At 36.5% G+C, this 18,170-nt stretch overlaps 1 protein-coding gene across 1 annotated transcript in view; it reads left to right on the top strand.

The window, feature by feature from the left end:
• The window catches only part of smyd3 (SET and MYND domain containing 3), a 205,383-nt gene that overhangs the window by 11,754 nt on the left and 175,459 nt on the right, over positions 1-18,170 (top strand). The window contains exons 2-4 of the mRNA XM_084393098.1: positions 10,738-10,801; positions 12,644-12,751; positions 12,889-12,946. Coding sequence (XP_084249224.1) covers positions 10,738-10,801; positions 12,644-12,751; positions 12,889-12,946 — 230 coding nt within the window. The remainder of the gene's footprint in view (positions 1-10,737; positions 10,802-12,643; positions 12,752-12,888; positions 12,947-18,170) is intronic.

Genomic DNA, 18,170 nt, shown 5'->3' with positions numbered 1-18,170 from the left:
AAAAATGGGGGCAAAAACAAAAGTGTTGCGTTTATAATTTTTTACTTTTTAAATTTTTTAAAAGTTTAAAACTTTTAAAACTAAATAAAATAAAGATAATATAACCAATAAATATGATTAAATATAGGCAATATTAATAATATATACTGTTTAGAGTTTTAATTTCTCCAGAAAACACTTGGATGGATGGATGGATGGATGGATAGATAGATTGATAGATGGATAGATGAATAGATGAATAGATGGATGGATGGATGGATGGATGGATAGTGTACCATATTCATATACTGTCTAAATTGTACTGTATATTGTACTTCATACTGTCCTGTCTAAATTGGTCTGGTGTGGTACATGGTAATTTTTTTTTTTTTTTTTTTTTGTAAGGGACTTTAATCCTAGTGTTCATTTGACACACTTTCAGGTTTTTGGTGAACAGCTTCTCCTCTGGTCTCTCAGGCAGATCAGGATAATGCCATCGATCTGTACTTTTGTCATGAATGACGTGTTGGATTACTTTCCAGCACCTCTTTGAACTCAGTTCAATATGATGCACTAAGTGCCATGGCAACGAGACTTACTCATTGTATCGTGAGCAAATGAGTTTGTGAAAACATCCATCACACTATGCTACTCGTATAGAAGAAACCCGTGACGTTGAGCATCATGTTTGGATTGTCCTACACTTGTCCTCCCGCTATAGTGCACCACTTCTTGTGTTTTGACCTCGGATTGGATTGAAAGTCAATAGGAAAATAAAACCTGTGGTTATCCTCAACGTCTACTGCTCTTCTGTCATTCTGTTTAGTTTTTCTTTTTCTTTTTTCTTTTTTTGCTTCATCGGAATAGTGTGAAACTTGGTAAAGGTTTTGGCATTTGCTATGTGGAAAAAAATAAATAAATCATGGACATGATTTGAAACGGTTAAATGGTCCTGAGAAAAAAAAGTCACACTTGTGTTTCTCGCGGTCAAAAATGACCGTATTGGAAATGAATGGGAGACGAATTTCATCTACTGAAAACATTTGATACTGCGGCCAAACAAAATCTTAGTGAAAGCACATTTTTTGACATATCAAGATCAAAACTTGTTTAGATTCATGGCTTTGATTTTCTTTTCTTGCAGTTTTATCAATATATATTTCATAAATTGAAAATGGTATATTTGTGCATTTTTTATAACAATAAATGTAAAATTCTGTCACTTTTTTTGTTCCCTTTTTTAAAAAACTTTTTTCACTTCAGTAATAATCTGCCAAGTGTCATCTCTGAAAAGAGATCAAACTTAAGTCTGTACTCTAAAGCATTCAAGATTTACGACAGTTTAAGTTGGAAATTAAATTTTCAGCCAGGTAATGCTCAAAAAGTGAATAAATGGATTATAAATACAGTTTAAATATAATTTAGCCCCCTAAAAATACAAAATAAAAAACATTATCGAACTAAAATATAGTACATAAAAAATAATTGGTCATTTTTGACCAACACGTGAAGAGCACCTGGATCAGCTGCAGAGGTTTGACAGTGATGCTGGAAGTCCTGCCAAGAGAGGGTTAACTGTAAGGATTTTGGGCTGCAAATGCTGCCCAGGTTTTCTTGGGCTGCCTGGATAAGCTCACTCACACTTCTCCTGCTGAGGCATGAAAGCCTCTTCTCATTATAAGATTATGGGATGTGATATTCCAGAGCGTTTAAACAGAAACATCAGATTGTTTTATGGATCTAGGTTATGGTGCATGAGACAGGTTCAAGAAGACCATTTCAGCTACAGCTTTTTTTCCTTCACCTTTTTATTGTAGTAATTTCTTCTCAATGTACTATTTATTAGTCACACCAGTTTAATATTTTTCACATATTAGATACATTGCAATTCCACTTAACTTATAAATAAACATCTTTTTGAGATGTTTTTGGACATCTGGGTTGTATACTGGGTAGTGAAATAGCTGCTATTGCACACGTACATTACTGAAACGTTTATTAGATGTGTATTTTCATTTTTTTTGTAAAATCCTTTTTTGTAAACTCCATAAATATTTAACTTTTGGAGTGTATATTGCTACAGTCTAGCACTACATCTCAAATTGGTAAGTAAACCACTCTGAACATCCAGAGTTATTATTTGCATTTAATTTAAATACATTATGATCCACAAATAAATGTACATATACTGTATTCAAGCTTGAATGTTCAAAAAACATAATTTTTTCACATATTTTCCATTGTTGCAGCACCTCTCCTCCCAGTCTGTCAGTAACTGTTTAGTTCCTGTCTCTATGAAGCCCCTCCTTCCAAAAAGCGCAGTGTGCTCTGATTGGCCATTGTGTTGTGATTGGTTAACCACTTCTAGCGTGTTTTGGTAATAGAGTGGTGCAGATATGACGTCTGGAAAACTGATTCGCCCCTGGTTACTTCGAGATTTTCCTATGGGGTTTTATAAACTAAAGCCTGTGGTAAACTTAATTAGTTTTGTTCTACAATGTAAACTGCTCACACTCACACCCCAAACTATCTTATCTAGTCACTTATTAAAAATATACGGTTTCAGAAATGAACATAACTGCTAAACAGTGCTTACTGATATAGAGAATAACTCCCTTTGGACTGTTTTTGTAACATTGCAGACCTTTTTCATGCTCAAACAGCAACATTACACTCTTAAGAAAGTTGACAATGTAGAAAACATAATGGGTTCTCTTTAACTAATTTTTATAAAGCTCTTTACATTTATTTTTGTATCTTAAATACCCCATGTAGTCAAAAATCCCTTAAAACTCATCTTTAATCAGCAAAATGACATATTTAAAAGTTTTTTTCTTTGACATTTTTTTTTCTTCATGCCTTAAAATAGCTTGAATGTAACTCTATCCCTTGCCTCATTTAGTATACGTGGTTCTATGAATATGCAAATTAGCCCCGCCTCCACTCACTCACTCACTCACATCACCTCAGAGATCCACTTGTTGACGATCACACATTGACGTGATTGGTTACAAGGTAGTTTGTGACGTCAGAAACACCAGCGATTTCAAACCACGTTTTTGAGGCTGTCTTTGGTTCACTGCAGTTTTAAGGAGAAAATACTCAGCAATGGTGTTGACCTATGAATTTGTACATGCATGGCTTGTCTTAAATCATATTAAAAACAACACAAATACATATAAACAACATTAAAAGCTTGATTTTCACCACAGGGGGTGAAATTATTTATTTTATTTCGGAAACACAAAATAATTCTATTCCCATATCAACCACTAAAATCCTGCTAGCATCATTACAGAGAGTTTTGAAATGAAAAATCTAGTTACAAAACTTTCCTTTAGTGTGATTTACCTAAGCTAAAGAAGGCAGCGTCGTGCTGTTCGGGGCAGTAATCACAGGACGAGAGCCTCCTTTGCTTGTTGTTTAAGGTTTTACTCGATTACAGCCGAAAACCCTCAAGCCTAATGGCATCTCTGTATTTTTTGTCTCTGCAGCCCCAGACCGTGAAGAAATTAAAGCCTCCTTTGAATCCATGAAGTCATAGAGCCTACAAGATTTATTTCCTTTTTAATCAGTGGTTACAACAAATGAAGGGCTTCCCTAATAATTCACACCACTCGTCGTGTGTTGTGACAAATAGGATTATACACTATGATGGTGATACTAATGGTTTTCTGCCTGGAAAGGTCACAGTCTCGTATTAGTGCTATATGAATTTACAAATATGCCACATCAAATGCCATATCAAATTAAAAGCCATGGTAGCTCACTGACAAAATCCTTTCCTGTCATGCATTTCAGGAGATGAAGTTTAGGTTTTCTGTCTTGACCTAAACTTACACAGGTACACGGCTGGCACAGTTAGCATGTGTGTGTGTGTGTGTGTGTGGGAAGAGGGTTGTGTATCTGCTTCAGTGCTTGAGTAATTAATTCCCGCTGTAAGCTGTAGCACCAGTAGCTCTGAGGAACTGATAATTATTCAGCCTGTTGTGCCTGAGCAGGTTTCTCATTTCCAGGATTAGTGGCTATTGGCTCCTTTTCCCCCACTTTTCTTCTTATTTTGCCGTGACAGCTCTGATTCGGTTTATTGCAAGCTTTTATCCGTAGACCCTGGATAATATAAGGCTGGTCTCAGAATAACAGAATAAAAATATAAATGATATATTATATATCTATACAGTACCTTTCAAAAGTTTGAAGTCAGTATAAGATTATAAGATAAGATATAAATATATATACAGTGTGTATATGTGTGTGTGTGTGTGTAGATAGAAAGATAGATAGATAGATAGATAGATAGATAGATAGATAGATAGATAGATAGATAGATAGATAGATAGATAACAAAGCATATTAGAATGATTTCTGAAGGAACGTGACACTGAGTAATGACAGGAATACATTACATTTTAAAATACATTCAATTTAAAAATATATGAAAAAAACTATTTCACAATTTTACTGTATTTTTATATCAAACAAATGCAGCTTTGGTGAGCAAATAAGAGAGTATTTTTAAAGACAATAAAAATCGTACTGATCCCAAACTTCTGAATGGTAGTGTGTGTGAGCTTCTCGCTAAAAGATTGCGATCTTGATTTAAACACCCATTTTCCTAAATGACAACGATTTGGCGATGTCTATTAAATGGATATTTCACCGCTGGAAAGATGAATGTGTATTTAAATTGGGTCATTTATGTAGTAGAATTTTAGAAGTTGGTGCCTTCCAGACTGAGAAAAGACAGAAAATGTATTTTTGGCTCATGTGGATGAAAGACAGCAACACCCAGAATGCACTTGCTTCGCTGCCCTACGAAGCCACTCCCAAGCCACGCCTACCTGTTACAGAGAGCAGTATTGAAGAAATGAAAAGACACCGTTTTATCGTGAGATCCCCCTATGGGCGGGTTGAAAACATGCGGAACTTGCTCCTACTACTGGCTGTATTCTCTTGCCTCTGGCCAAAAAAAAGCCTCCGATGACGCAAAATGCCGATTTTTGCGTCATCTGAGGTTTTTTTCCAGACACACAATACAGAAATTTCTCGTCTCAGGGGGACATGAGGGAGGGAAGCGCGGTCATTCGAAAATACTACCGGGTTTCTATACAAAGCTTAATGCTAATCGGTGAAGTATCCCTTTAAACCTTTGACAAATCACAGCAAAGTTCAAATCTATTCTTACAGTAATCCAAATTATTTCAGAATTACTGGAATAAAAGTTTATAGTTTGGATATAAACACTGATGTCTACGGTTGCGATCAAAATTTAATACGGTAATTGAGCTTTTGAAAGTAATGACGCTTCAAACTAAAATTGCATCGATTGCATCATTACGCCTGTAGGTGACGACCACTGACTGTTAATATGAATTTGTCATTGAATCATTAGGGCCCGAGCACCGATGGTGTGAGGACCCTCTTGGAATTGCTCCGTTTATTCATTTAATAGATTCTTTAAAAAACGCTGATCCATCCAGTAATGACACAACAGAAGTTTTTATGAGTGAGTCATTGAATCATTCACTGATTTAATATAAAAAAATATAAAAAAAATCTAATTAATTAAATATTTTTTAAATAGACTGAAGCACAGCAATTATCATTGTGTCAGAACCTAGTAAATTAGCCTACATTTAGTTGTCTGTTCAGAATCGTGGGAGAGTCGTGATCTTTATTTTAATTAAAAATAAATTGTGATTCTCAAGTTATCCAGAATCTTGCAGCTCAAATAAAGTGTTGTGCTATATACCAAAATGGCAATGCTGTTCAAGGACTGAAAAACATTTGACATTTAACATTTCAAATGCTTGACTTTGACTTGAATGTGCACTTGTGTTAAGTGGACATATCAGTACAGATGTGTCTGCTGGACAGAGAAGGTGCAGTAGTTTTTTCTTTTCTATTGTGACATATATACAAGTGAAATGGCTTCTGAATGAGAAGAAAATGTAGGGTGGGACTTGATCGTATGGTTGTGGTCTCATGTGAGTGAGAGGGAGTCCCTCCCTATAATGCCAGTAAACGCGTCATCAGAGCAGAGGAAGGGGAAGTTATTTTGATTAAAGATTACGAGAGCACGTGAATAAAGAAAAGAACAGAAGAAAAAAAGAAAAGATGTGCACGGATAAATCATTTATAACAAATAAATAACACTGCAATATTCTGAAAAGAATTAAGAATTGCACTTTTGAACTTTAAAAATATGCACTTTCCCATCATCAGTTATGTAAATACTTTTAGTATATCGTGCGGGTATGCAAATTAGAACCAATGTGTCAATATAGTTTGCCACATCAATAACATTCACAATACATTTTGTAAGAAATTGGCTTTTTATCCAATTAAGTATTATTCATGCTTTTAAATAATAATAAATAAATGTTGTTGATCTTATTTTCTTCCATTTTCCCTTTTTTTTTCTTCCTTAATGAATAGACTAGTGAAGAAAGTGTCATGTATAGAGGTGTTGTCTGACAGGCTTTGATTCGCTATGAGGAGTGTTTGTGTCCTTTGAGGTCAAACACTCTAATTGGCCCGTTGGAGTGTGTTTGCGGGTGAGTGAGCGCTCGTATCTGTTCTGTTAGTGTTTGCCTCTCTCTTCTTCCTCCTCCTCCTCCTCTTCCTCCTCTTCCTCTTCTGGTTCTGGCCCGGACACTCATCTTTCTGCCTAGTTATAGCTCTCGGTGTGTGACTGGAAACAGGCAGAGAGTCATTCATTCCTGGACAGTTTTGTGTGTGGACATGGAAAATGAAAACTTATCCTTGCAGCGCTCATGTTAGATCATTTGCAGATTATGATAGGATGCCATATTTATGTGGAATTATTGTCAATTTTTGAAATTAAGAAACCCTGCCTTGTGTTCGGCCGCATGCAGAAATCCGATTAGGCATTGGCCGTATATGGATAATCAGATTTTTGACTCCCTGCAGATACCGCTGTGATTCCGTTCCTCTGCTGGTTCTGATCTAAAGAGATCCGCCTCAGGATATTTCTGTTGTTAATGAAAAATAAAATGGATGCATAAGGACTGTTGGCAGGGTGATTCTAAGCTCTGAATGAGAGTGTCTTTTTTTTTTTTTTTGCATCTGAAGTCAGAGCATCTGGCCACTGGAGCGCAGTGTTTCTCTACGACACAATGAGCTTTCAAATATGCCAAACCTTAAGGAATATGCTTTTATTTGGGTTTTGTTCCTGTCATTTTTTTATTTATTTTTTGGTTACAAGATTTGTAACTGTTGCACCATGCTGTGAAAGTATATGATTATCGAGGCAGGAGGGCAATACAAAATGTGATGTGTTATAATTTGGGTGACAATTTAAAATAATTATATCTTAGATAAAATGCTTTAATAAAACATTTTGTGCTAGGGATAACATTTCATCAAATTGTGTGAGCTTTATTAGAGGGAAAAGAATCATCTGGAAAAATTAGGACATGCTTCTTTGTAGTCAAATTCAGTGAGATTGAATCAGTGGTTATTTGATGACATATTTAAGACATTATTGTGTTATCGTTTGACATTTTGCATCATTATTAAAGGCCTGGCTCTTTCTCACTGCCTTGTACTGTCCACACATATACACATATGGCAATTATTAAATTCCCAAACCTTGCCAAATTTGCATCTTAATCATGACTTTTATGAATCTGTAGAGCAGTCTCAGCTTTGCAGTATTTTGGTGTAATAGAGCGCTATGTGAGAGTGCTGCTTTTCTGGCCAGTTCTTATCAGTCGGGAAACACTTACCGTCTGTATCTCAAAATCAATACTCTGAGGAATGAGGAATCAAAGTGCCTGCTTTTCATAGCAGATTTGAGTCTGGCCATTAAAAACTCATATAACTTCCCCAAATACAGAAATAGCTGCACATTCAGCTCAGCAAGTAGTTTCTATTTATGTATTAGTATTTATTTTGTGTTTTATTTTGATGTATCATGATGAGTTCTCTGTGTGTGCATCTCAACTCACCTCTCATTTTGTGTGCGCAGTAATGAGGACAGGTTTATGGCTGCTCCGCTGCTGTAGGACTCTTGTGTTGTGCTGTGACTTACAGCCTGTGCTTTGGGTTTGGACAGCGCCAGACTCTGTGTATTCCATTACGACCAATGACTCTTACCTTCTGAAGCATCAGCAGTTTTCATAGGAGTCCACACAGGCCCCATGTTGGATACGCTTTTTTTAATTTCCAGTTGAAGCCAAGGTTAAGCATTGCTTATTATTTCATCATCCGTTTAGCTATTAATTCTTTCTTCGTTAAACTAACTGTACTTTGTCTCACTAACATTAGTTACATTAAAGGAATTGTTCACTTAAAAATGAAAATTCTGTCATATTTACTCACCCTCAAGTTGTTTCAAACCTGTATGAATTTCTTTCTTATTTAAAAAGATATTTTGAAGAATGTCGGAAACCAGTTGATGTTTTGGACTGTTTGGTTCTTCAAAATATTCTTAAAATATATTCTTCAAAATATCTTCTTACAATAATAATGACAGAAGTTTTTTTTATTTTTAAGTGAAAGTAATTTTTCACAATTAATTCTATTTTAAATGCTCATCATTTTGCTTTGGAGGTCTTCTACTATAGGTTTACATGCAACCACGTTAAAAAAAACCCACTTTCATTGTCTCATAATACACACTGCAGCATCACCTCTTTTCTCAAAGAGTCTGAAACGGTTTGATAAAGGATCCGGTCTCTCTGAACCCCTCTTTTCCGAGAGCCTACTCTGCTCTGATTGGTCAGATGGCCAAGGATGTTGTGATCAGTCTACCGATTACTCTGTGTTGGAAACCAAACGGCCATTATTACTTGACCTGTCAAAATAAGAGGTCAAATGCACCTCCTTTTACTCTAAGACTAATTTTTCCTTTTCTTTGTCGAAATTAAAAGCAGCCATCAGTTCAGAATTTCTAATATACATAAGCCTGAATGATTTATTTTCATAACGTGACTTTGGCTTTGGCATTGCATGGTTGTTGTTCTTGATAACATCTTTATTTCAGCGTGTTCCTCTTTGTTTGTGTCTTGTTTGTGCATATTTAGTTTTTTTTCATAATGTTGATTCTTTCAAAGCTGAATCAGCAGATATACCCACCGGCATGAATGTCTGATTGAGATAGCTCAGATTTCTCCACTGTTCTGGATCTCATAAGGGTTCTGTTGATGGCACAATGTTAGAAAGCATTCAAAGATTTGTTTGCAGATGTTAACACAGTAGATTGTCATGACATTTAAAGTGTTCATTGTATAGCCTACACTTTTGTTCAAAAGCTTTTAATTGATATGATTTTTTTGAAATAAGTCTCTTCTGCTTACCAAGGCTGCATTTATTTGATCCAAAATGCAGTAAAAACAGTAATATCAGTAATATTGTGAAATATTATTATGATTGAAAATAACTGTTCAAATGTAATTTATTCCTGTGATATAAAGCTGTATTTTCAGCATCATTACTCCAGTCTTCAGTGTCACACGATCCTTCAGAAATCATTCTAATATGCTGATTTACTGCTTAAGAAACATTTTCTTGTCAATAAGAACAATAAGAAACATTGTATTGTTATCAATGTTGAAAACAGAAACTGATACATTTTTCATGATTCTTTGGTAAATAGAAAGTTGAAAAAGCAACAGCATTTATTTGAAATTTAAATCTTTGTAACATAAATGCTTTATACAAAAATGTAAAGAACTATTTGAAGTGCAAAAGTGGCCTAAGAAAAAGCTATATAAAACAGCATGAAAATAGATGGTATGGAAATAATGGCAGTGTTCATGTTAGCCTGCAGAGAATGCACAATATAGCCGCCATTATTTAGGAAGGGGTCAGAGGGTCCATTTGATGTAGCGCTCAGGCCTACACTATAATTTGTGCCTGACCCTTTTCAGTTTCTCTGCTCTTAAGAGAGTGATACTACAAAGCCCCACTAAAGTGATTTGTCAAGGGCCTGCATGCTTGAAAATCAGACTACCTCCAGATAGCAGGGTGGCAAGAAGATGGATCTGGTGGTATGTCGTACTAAACTCCCTGTGATTATGTTCACTCAGAAAGGAGCGAGATAGACAAGGGCAGAGGGAGAGAGAGTAAGAGGGGTTCTTGGGTGGGCAAATCTCTCTCAGATAATATTTTAGTATCCACATTACGAAATATGCATCCCTGGAAAGGATATCAGAACATTGAATCATTTAAAAGTCAATGCATTTATTTATTTAGCACTTACTTCCTCCGTGTATTTTGTTTGTTTGGTAGAAATCTTTAAAAAGATCTCTTGAAAAAAAAACTCGACCATCTAGACTAAATCAATTATGTTTATTTTGACTGTAACAGATAAAGCAGAGACCCCTGACATAACCATGCATGCACTAAGTATGCAATTTTCGTGACTCTTATGCGTGTTTAAACACAACACTGTCCCATTAAACACATTTTTAAACAGATAACTTGACATTTTATAGAGATAACGTGACCTTTTGTGTTCGGGCTCTCCCATGCATTTGATCTCTGCATGTTAACCACATTCCTCACATGGAGCTTTAAAGTTATAGACTGAACTCAGAAGCAAAGGTGGTCATTAGACGTACACGTTAAAGAAAAAGATGTTTAGTCAGGGCAGGAATGCTCCATTATAAGCCTTGTAAATCAAACCAGACTTTCTCCTCTTCAGCCTGAGGATGTTTCTTGAGAAATGCACTGAGCACTGAGGCTGATTTATTTATCACTTATTATCACTTTCTCATTTATTTTTTACAGAGGCGAAAGTCTATCGAGATGTTCTCAATGTAAGACGGCACGGTACTGCAGCGTTCAGTGTCAGGTAAGAGCTCTTCACACACTAATCATCAGAGCTTTTACAAACAAGTTTGAGATGAGATCTCATTTCATTTTTTTCTATGTAACATTTTACACCTAAATAAAAATAATTGACAAATGAGATTCCAAAATGAGATTCCAGTCATATCAGCAGCCTAGATAAAGCTGTTTATTTAATTTAATTTAATTTCTTTTCATTTCACCATTCATCTATTCTCCAAACTGCTTGGAGAATGAAACAGACGGGGAAAACACCCTAGACAGATGCCCAGTCCATCACAATGTACTTTTTTTGCAATATAAAAGCAGACTAATTGAGGTTTCACTGTTTATTATGTTAATTGCATTCAACAATCAATGTTACTGACAATAAAATGAGAAAACTACTTACTGGATTTAACATGCTGGGTGATATGGGGTTGAAAGCATATTTTAGAATCAAATAGTACCCCAAGATTCCATATAATGAAGGTTTAACTATAACTCTGCCAGTATGAACAGAGATGTCATGTTGGGATGAAACATAGGATTTAGGGCCTACTAACATGGTTTCTGCTTTGTCAGTATTCAGTTTTAAGAAGTTTTGAGCCATCCATACTTTGAGATCTTGTAGGCAGGAAGTGAGGAAAAACATAATTGGCTGAACGGTAAGATAGATTTGTATATCATCAGCATAACTATGGAAATTAAGACCATGACGCTGAATGATCTGGAAGTATATAGATTCGAAATAGAGGCGGACCAAGAACAGATCCTTGAGGTGCACCACAGAAAACAGTGAAAGAGCAAGACTGGTGTTCATTTATGTTAAAGAATTGTTGCCTGTCCAAGAGATATGAAGTTATCCACTGAAAGGCAGTATAAACTCATTAAAATTCTCCAGGTTCCCGTACAAGCGCTCATGAGCCGGCAGTTATCGGAAACTTGCATGAGGTCCAGTGTGACTTCCAATCAGAAGTATTTGGTGCTTGGAGCCATACACCTGTGAAACACATTCTACATTCAACAGATTTTCCAGGATTACTTCCTTTCTTTTAACAGCACTTAAATGTATATAGTTTAACCAGAAATGAAAATTCTGTCATCGTTTACATGTCTCATGTCATTTAAAACCTGTATTCATATATCTTTCTTTGTGAAAATGACTAAGGACAAACACCATACAACTAGTCGATACAACCCATGCACTATATTTTTTATGGCTTTGTGAGAGGAACAGATCAAACTTTAAGTCATTATTGCTGTAGTTTTCAAATCTCATTTCTCAAAATCAGGATTTTAAGTTAGTAGCGGCTTAAAATTGGTTCTGTTCCTCACAGAAAGCTATTGTATAGCTTTAGAACAGAAGAGTCATATAGGCTACTTCTATGACTTCAATTTGGGACTTTGACTGTGTCCTTCCTCATTCAGGTTAATATTATGTAAAAGAGCAGCGGGAACATTCTGCTAAACAAAGAAGACAGAAAGTCATGCAGGTTTGGAAATGACATGAGGAGTAAATTGTGTCAGAATTACATTACTGGGTGAAAAATCCCTTTAATGTGTCTGTCAGATGCTCTGTAGAAGTCTTTGCAGTTCAAGAACATCCAGTCTCTCAAAACTAGACACCACGCTGCTTTAAAATAGCAAAGCTGTCACTGTCAAACCAGCCTTGTTCTCTCCAGGCACTCAAGTTTGTCTTTGACTTTTTTTTAATTGTAGGGCGGTCTTTCATCATAATTCCCTCTAAAGGGAGACCACACACAGCAAGCACATTTGACAAGATCTGATTGAAGATGTGTGACTTCATCTTATATGTTTGTGAACTCTTTTCTATTTATTCTCTATCCTCATTTTCACCCTTCAGAAACATGCATGGCTCGATCACAAGAGAGAATGTAAATGCCTTCAGCGCCTCCAGCCAAGAATCCCCACCGACTCCGTCCGCCTGGTTGCTAGGATCATTTTCAAACTAGTATGTGACATCAGAAAACCTGCCATATTAGGACCACTTCAAACCCGTTCAAAGCATGTTTTGCATTTAAAACTATCACAGCTGGTGTTCAGCCACAGGACTTGATATCGTTACACACTTTCTGTCTCTTTCTGCAGCTCAGCCAATCAAAAAGCGACCAAGAGGAGCTGTACTCGATAGCCGAACACCAGTCACGTAAGTTCCTGTTTGATTTGTATTTGCATTGCACTGACACAAGTCAAGTGGTTGTTGCTATATTGCGTATTTTAGCTCGACTGGAATGCTGTGTTGATCAGTCAGCATCCAGGACTGAACCAATATGTTTTATAAAACCATACACAGGGTACTCACGTTATACACTCACCTAAAGGATTATTAGGAACACCATACTAATACTGTGTTTGACCCCCTTTCGCCTTCAGAACTGCCTTAATTCTACGTGGCATTGATTCAACAAGGTGCTGAAAGCATTCTTTAGAAATGTTGGCCCATATTGATAGGATAGCATCTTGCAGTTGATGGAGATTTGTGGGATGCACATCCAGGGCACGAAGCTCCTGTTCCACCACATCCCAACGATGCTCTATTGGGTTGAGATCTGGTGACTGTGGGGGCCATTTTAGTACAGTGAACTCATTGTCATGTTCAAGAAACCAATTTGAAATGATTCGAGCTTTGTGACATGGTGCATTATCCTGCTGAAAGTAGCCATCAGAGGATGGGTACATGGTGGTCATAAAGGGATGGACATGGTCAGAAACAATGCTTAGGTAGGCCGTGGCATTTAAACGATGCCCAATTGGCACTAAGGGGCCTAAAGTGTGCCAAGAAAACATCCCCCACACCATTACACCACCACCACCAGCCTGCACAGTGGTAACAAGGCATGATGGATCCATGTTCTCATTCTGTTTACGCCAAATTCTGACTCTACCACCTGAATGTCTCAACAGAAATCGAGACTCATCAGACCAGGCAACATTTTTCCAGTCTTCAACTGTCCAATTTTGGTGAGCTCGTGCAAATTGTAGCCTCTTTTTCCTATTTGTAGTGGAGATGAGTGGTAACCGGTGGGGTCTTCTGCTGTTGTAGCCCATCCGCCTCCAGAACGAGTGGTTATTTCAGTCAAAGTTGCTCTTCTATCAGCTTGAATCAGTCGGCCCATTCTCCTCTGACCTCTAGCATCAACAAGGCATTTTCGCCCACAGGACTGCCGCATACTGGATGTTTTCCCTTTTCACACCATTCTTTGTAAACCCTAGAAATGGTTGTGCGTGAAAATCCCAGTAACTGAGCAGATTGTGAAATACTCAGACCAGCCCGTCTGGCACCAACAACCATGCCACGCTCAAAATTGCTTAAATCACCTTTCTTTCCCATTCTGACATTCAGTTTGGAGTTCAGGAGACTGTCTTGACCAGGACCACACCCCTAAATGCATTGAAGCAACTGCCCTGTGATTGGTTGATTAGATAATAGCATTAATGAGAAATTGAACAGGTGTTCCTAATAATCCTTTAGGTGAGTGTACGTCTCCAATGTTGAATGTCAAAATAACCTTATAAAGTTCATACACTACATGGTTGAGTATACCGTGTATAAGTGCATAGTGTATAGTGCGTCATTTAGGACACAACTATGGATTCAAGGACTGTAAATGTAAAGTATGTCCTTGAAAGTGCTTGAAATAAATTTTGTTAGAGTAGTATAGTGCTGTTACAAATACATCTTAAAAATGTTATCTTACAAATATCTTAATGTTGAAAAACCAGCAAAAACTGGTAGGCTGGTCTCCCAGTCTGGTCAGACTGGTTTTAAAGTTTTTTTTTTTTTTTTTTCAGCTGCTCAGTCTGGGAGACTGTCTTAAACCATATAATGCTAACTTAGACCAGCGAACAAGCTTACGTTTTTTTGTAAGGAAACACTAGAATGATTTATAAACCACCTCTAAACTGTGTTCTGATTGGTCTGTTGTGTACTAACTTTAATTTGCAAAGCTATAATGGTTTTCAGACCCAGTAGTCTTCAAAAACAAAACCTTGGCCGAGTTTAATCCAGAAATCCAGCATCATACCTGACTGTGCTGTGTATGTATTCTCATTATTATGAAATCAAAATGAAAATCACTATAATTTCTGGTCTTAATGGTAAGTCACTTTAATGCATTAATGAAAGCTCACTTTTGAAATCCAGAGCATTTGAAGTTGCCTTTCAGACTTCACAGAAACGGACAATGTTCAATTTCCTTATAAAAAAATAATATACAGATTACAGAATAGGCTGTGTTGTTAATGGGCGGCAGTAAAAATCACTTACTTATTTATCCTGTAAAGTTGAAAGATTAGATTTCCTATGATGAAAGGTGAATAAATGTCATATTCTGGCAGGAGTTTATTATAACATTATGAATTTTCTTCTCTTTTTCTGTGCGGTCCCTCTGTGAAACCTGCCCGCGGCCCTTTGGCTTTTCAGAAGTAATTGGCTATTTTGTCACAAAGAGCCTCTGACTTTTCTTTGGCCCGATTCTTTCCTATTCAGTCATAAGTAATGTGCAGCCATTAGAGAGGTAATCCCGCTGATGGTCCTTATGGAAGCAGTCAGCACCCCATCTGAACTTGTGCTTCATCATCACACTAACGGCCCTCGCTCTCACCTCAAAATCAAGATCTCATCAGCTTATGTATTATTTCAGGAAATCCATCCGCTCCTCATTTTTGCAGCTGTCCGGATTTATGTTGAGATTTATATGTAGACCTTTAGACAAACAGAAGAGCATTTCATTTGATCTCCTTCCTTCACGTGTCGGAGTGATTTCCGCTAGTGGTCGAACGATGGGATTTTCAATGGCTAAGAGCCGGGTAGCCTATTTAATCCTGTTATACTGTATATATTATGATTTAATGGTAGCAAATGAGACGTGCAAAATTGCAGAAATGAAAGGATTCATTCACCCAAAAATGTATACAACAGGTTTTATGTCAATTATGAGTGGTCAATGGGACATTAATGTCATTACGTTCCCGTCTAAATAGCAAATTTGCGTTTTCATTGCACGCGTTTAAGAGAAAGAAATCGCCACATCCGGGGCAGATTATGCCCAAATAGAAATGGTTGTTGTAGCCACTGTGGATCTATCATTAAATAAAATTATTTATTTGCAGTTTAGAGTGTGTTCGAGAGAAAATTTATTCAGAAAATACATTTCCATTGTAGCTTACACTACCGATCAAAGATTTCGGGTCTTATTTTTTAAAATGCTTTAGAAATAAGATTCTAATGGTCACCAAGTCTGCCTTTATTTATAGTAAATGTATAGTTTTATTGTAAGTACAGCTATATTGTGAAATATATACAAATAGAATAGTTATTTTAAATTGTTATAATATTTAAAAATGTATTCTTATTATGGGAAAGCTGAATTTTCAGCAGCCATCCCTCCAGCCTTTAGTGTAACATGATTCTTCAGAAATGAATCTAATATGCCGATTTTGGTGCTCAGTAAACATTTCTTATTGTAATTATTACCAGTGTTGAGAGCAGAATTGCTACTTAATATTTTTGTGATACATTTTCCCCTGATTCTTTGAGAAATCGAAATTTCAATTATTGGAAATCATCTTATATCTTATTACTTCAATATATTACTTCTTACTGGAAATAAGTCTTATATCTATTCTGCATTATAAGTATCACTTTTGGGATTAATTTCTTTAGACAAAACAACAACAACAAAAAAACTTACTGACCAAATAAAAAAACTGAATAAAAAAATGTGTATCCACCTCAAGCAAGCATGTTCTTTTATTCCCTTTTTAGAAATATAATTTGCATATTAGTGTTTCGATTCAACATTTTTATGTGATATGACAGAATTTGCATAAAAATACAAGAATGGAAACCCAGCTAATAACATCAAACTTGGCACAATCTGTCTTGAAGCGGCATATTTCAATTATGCACAAGTAAAAATGAGATTTAAGACCTATTATAGGTAATTATACAGCAAATAAAAACTTAAACCTCTCTTCCCACAAAGCATCAACAATATTTCAGAAACATCATGTACCGCACTAGTTGTATAGACTATTTTTATGGTGGGTTTCATTGGAACTCAACAGCCCTGGCCTTTTAATAGGGTCATGACATTTTGACATGACTTTTTTATTATTTTAATATGGTCCTTGAGGTTCACTTATAGAGCTGGTAAGTCCCGCCCCTTCCGCTAATCCCCCTGGACCTCAAAGTTGAAAAACCGTCAATGCAAGTGAATGGGAGAAAATAATTATTTTCTGGTCCCGTTTGAATTGTGCCATGAATGTGAACATATGTTGTCTGTGAATTTTTTATAGAACTTTTCGTGTAAAGAATGCTACAATTTAGCGGGTAGAAGTTTGATACGGGTAGACTTTGTGTGTGAGCACTTGTGGACTACAACTCTTCGCTGCTTTCGACGCGTTTGAAACGTCACCACCACTAGCACACGGCTCTAGCTCACGGATCCCGCTAAACATGACTGTGTCTTTGGTGCACTTCACCGCCTTCTTTCAGGGAGAGGACAAAATCGTTGAGGTTGGTGAAAACCACGGGTAAGTCAACTTTATGGGGTGACGTCACATAGGCGACATGTAGTCTTTCTCGTTATGTCTTTTCCACAACTGCTAGCCGACGAATCATACCATATACTGTCAAACTTGTAACATGAAAGATTATATAAAATATTCACAGACAACATATGTTCACATTCATGGCACAATTCAAACGGGACCAGAAAATAATTATTTTCTCCCATTCACTTGCATTGACGGGTTTTCAACTTTGAGGTCCAGCGGGGTTTTACGGAAGGGGCGGGACTTACCAGCTCCATAATGTTAATAATATTTTTTTTGCAAAAAAAACAAACAAAAAATACATAACCATTATGATTGGCTAACATCATTTCATAGGCAACGCCCACTCGTTATTGAACTTGAGTAAGTGTTTTGAAAACTTTATCTATATAAGACTCAAAGAAATCATAATCATATGAAATCATATACTTACGGATTGTGATGCAGCTGCTTTCAGATCCAATACTGTTGGCTTCATCTTTCAACAAAAGATTCTTTGCAAACTCTCCATTTCACTGTGCCTTTTTTACAAAACAAAATGCTCCAAACAAACATATAATCTTTCAATGTGATCCAGGACAGCATTAAAATAAAGCATCCACTTGTTTCTGATGCTGGGATCCTTTTGAAGTCTGTCCAGAGAAGCAAATGAGCTGTTTAAATTGGACACATCGAAGCAAATGCTCCTTTATGCTTTTTGCTTTATGCCTTATGCCTTATGCCTTATGCCTTATGCCATATGCCATTTATTCTTCCATTTGTCGTCAGCAGACTCAGGCGCAGCTAGTCTATGTCAGAAGCTGAACACACAT

This window comes from Rutilus rutilus (assembly GCF_951802725.1).
Source record: "Rutilus rutilus genome assembly, chromosome: 21".
Taxonomy (NCBI): domain Eukaryota; kingdom Metazoa; phylum Chordata; class Actinopteri; order Cypriniformes; family Leuciscidae; genus Rutilus; species Rutilus rutilus.
The sequence above is the reverse complement of the archived record's forward strand: the minus strand, read 5'-3'. Positions and strand labels throughout refer to the sequence as shown.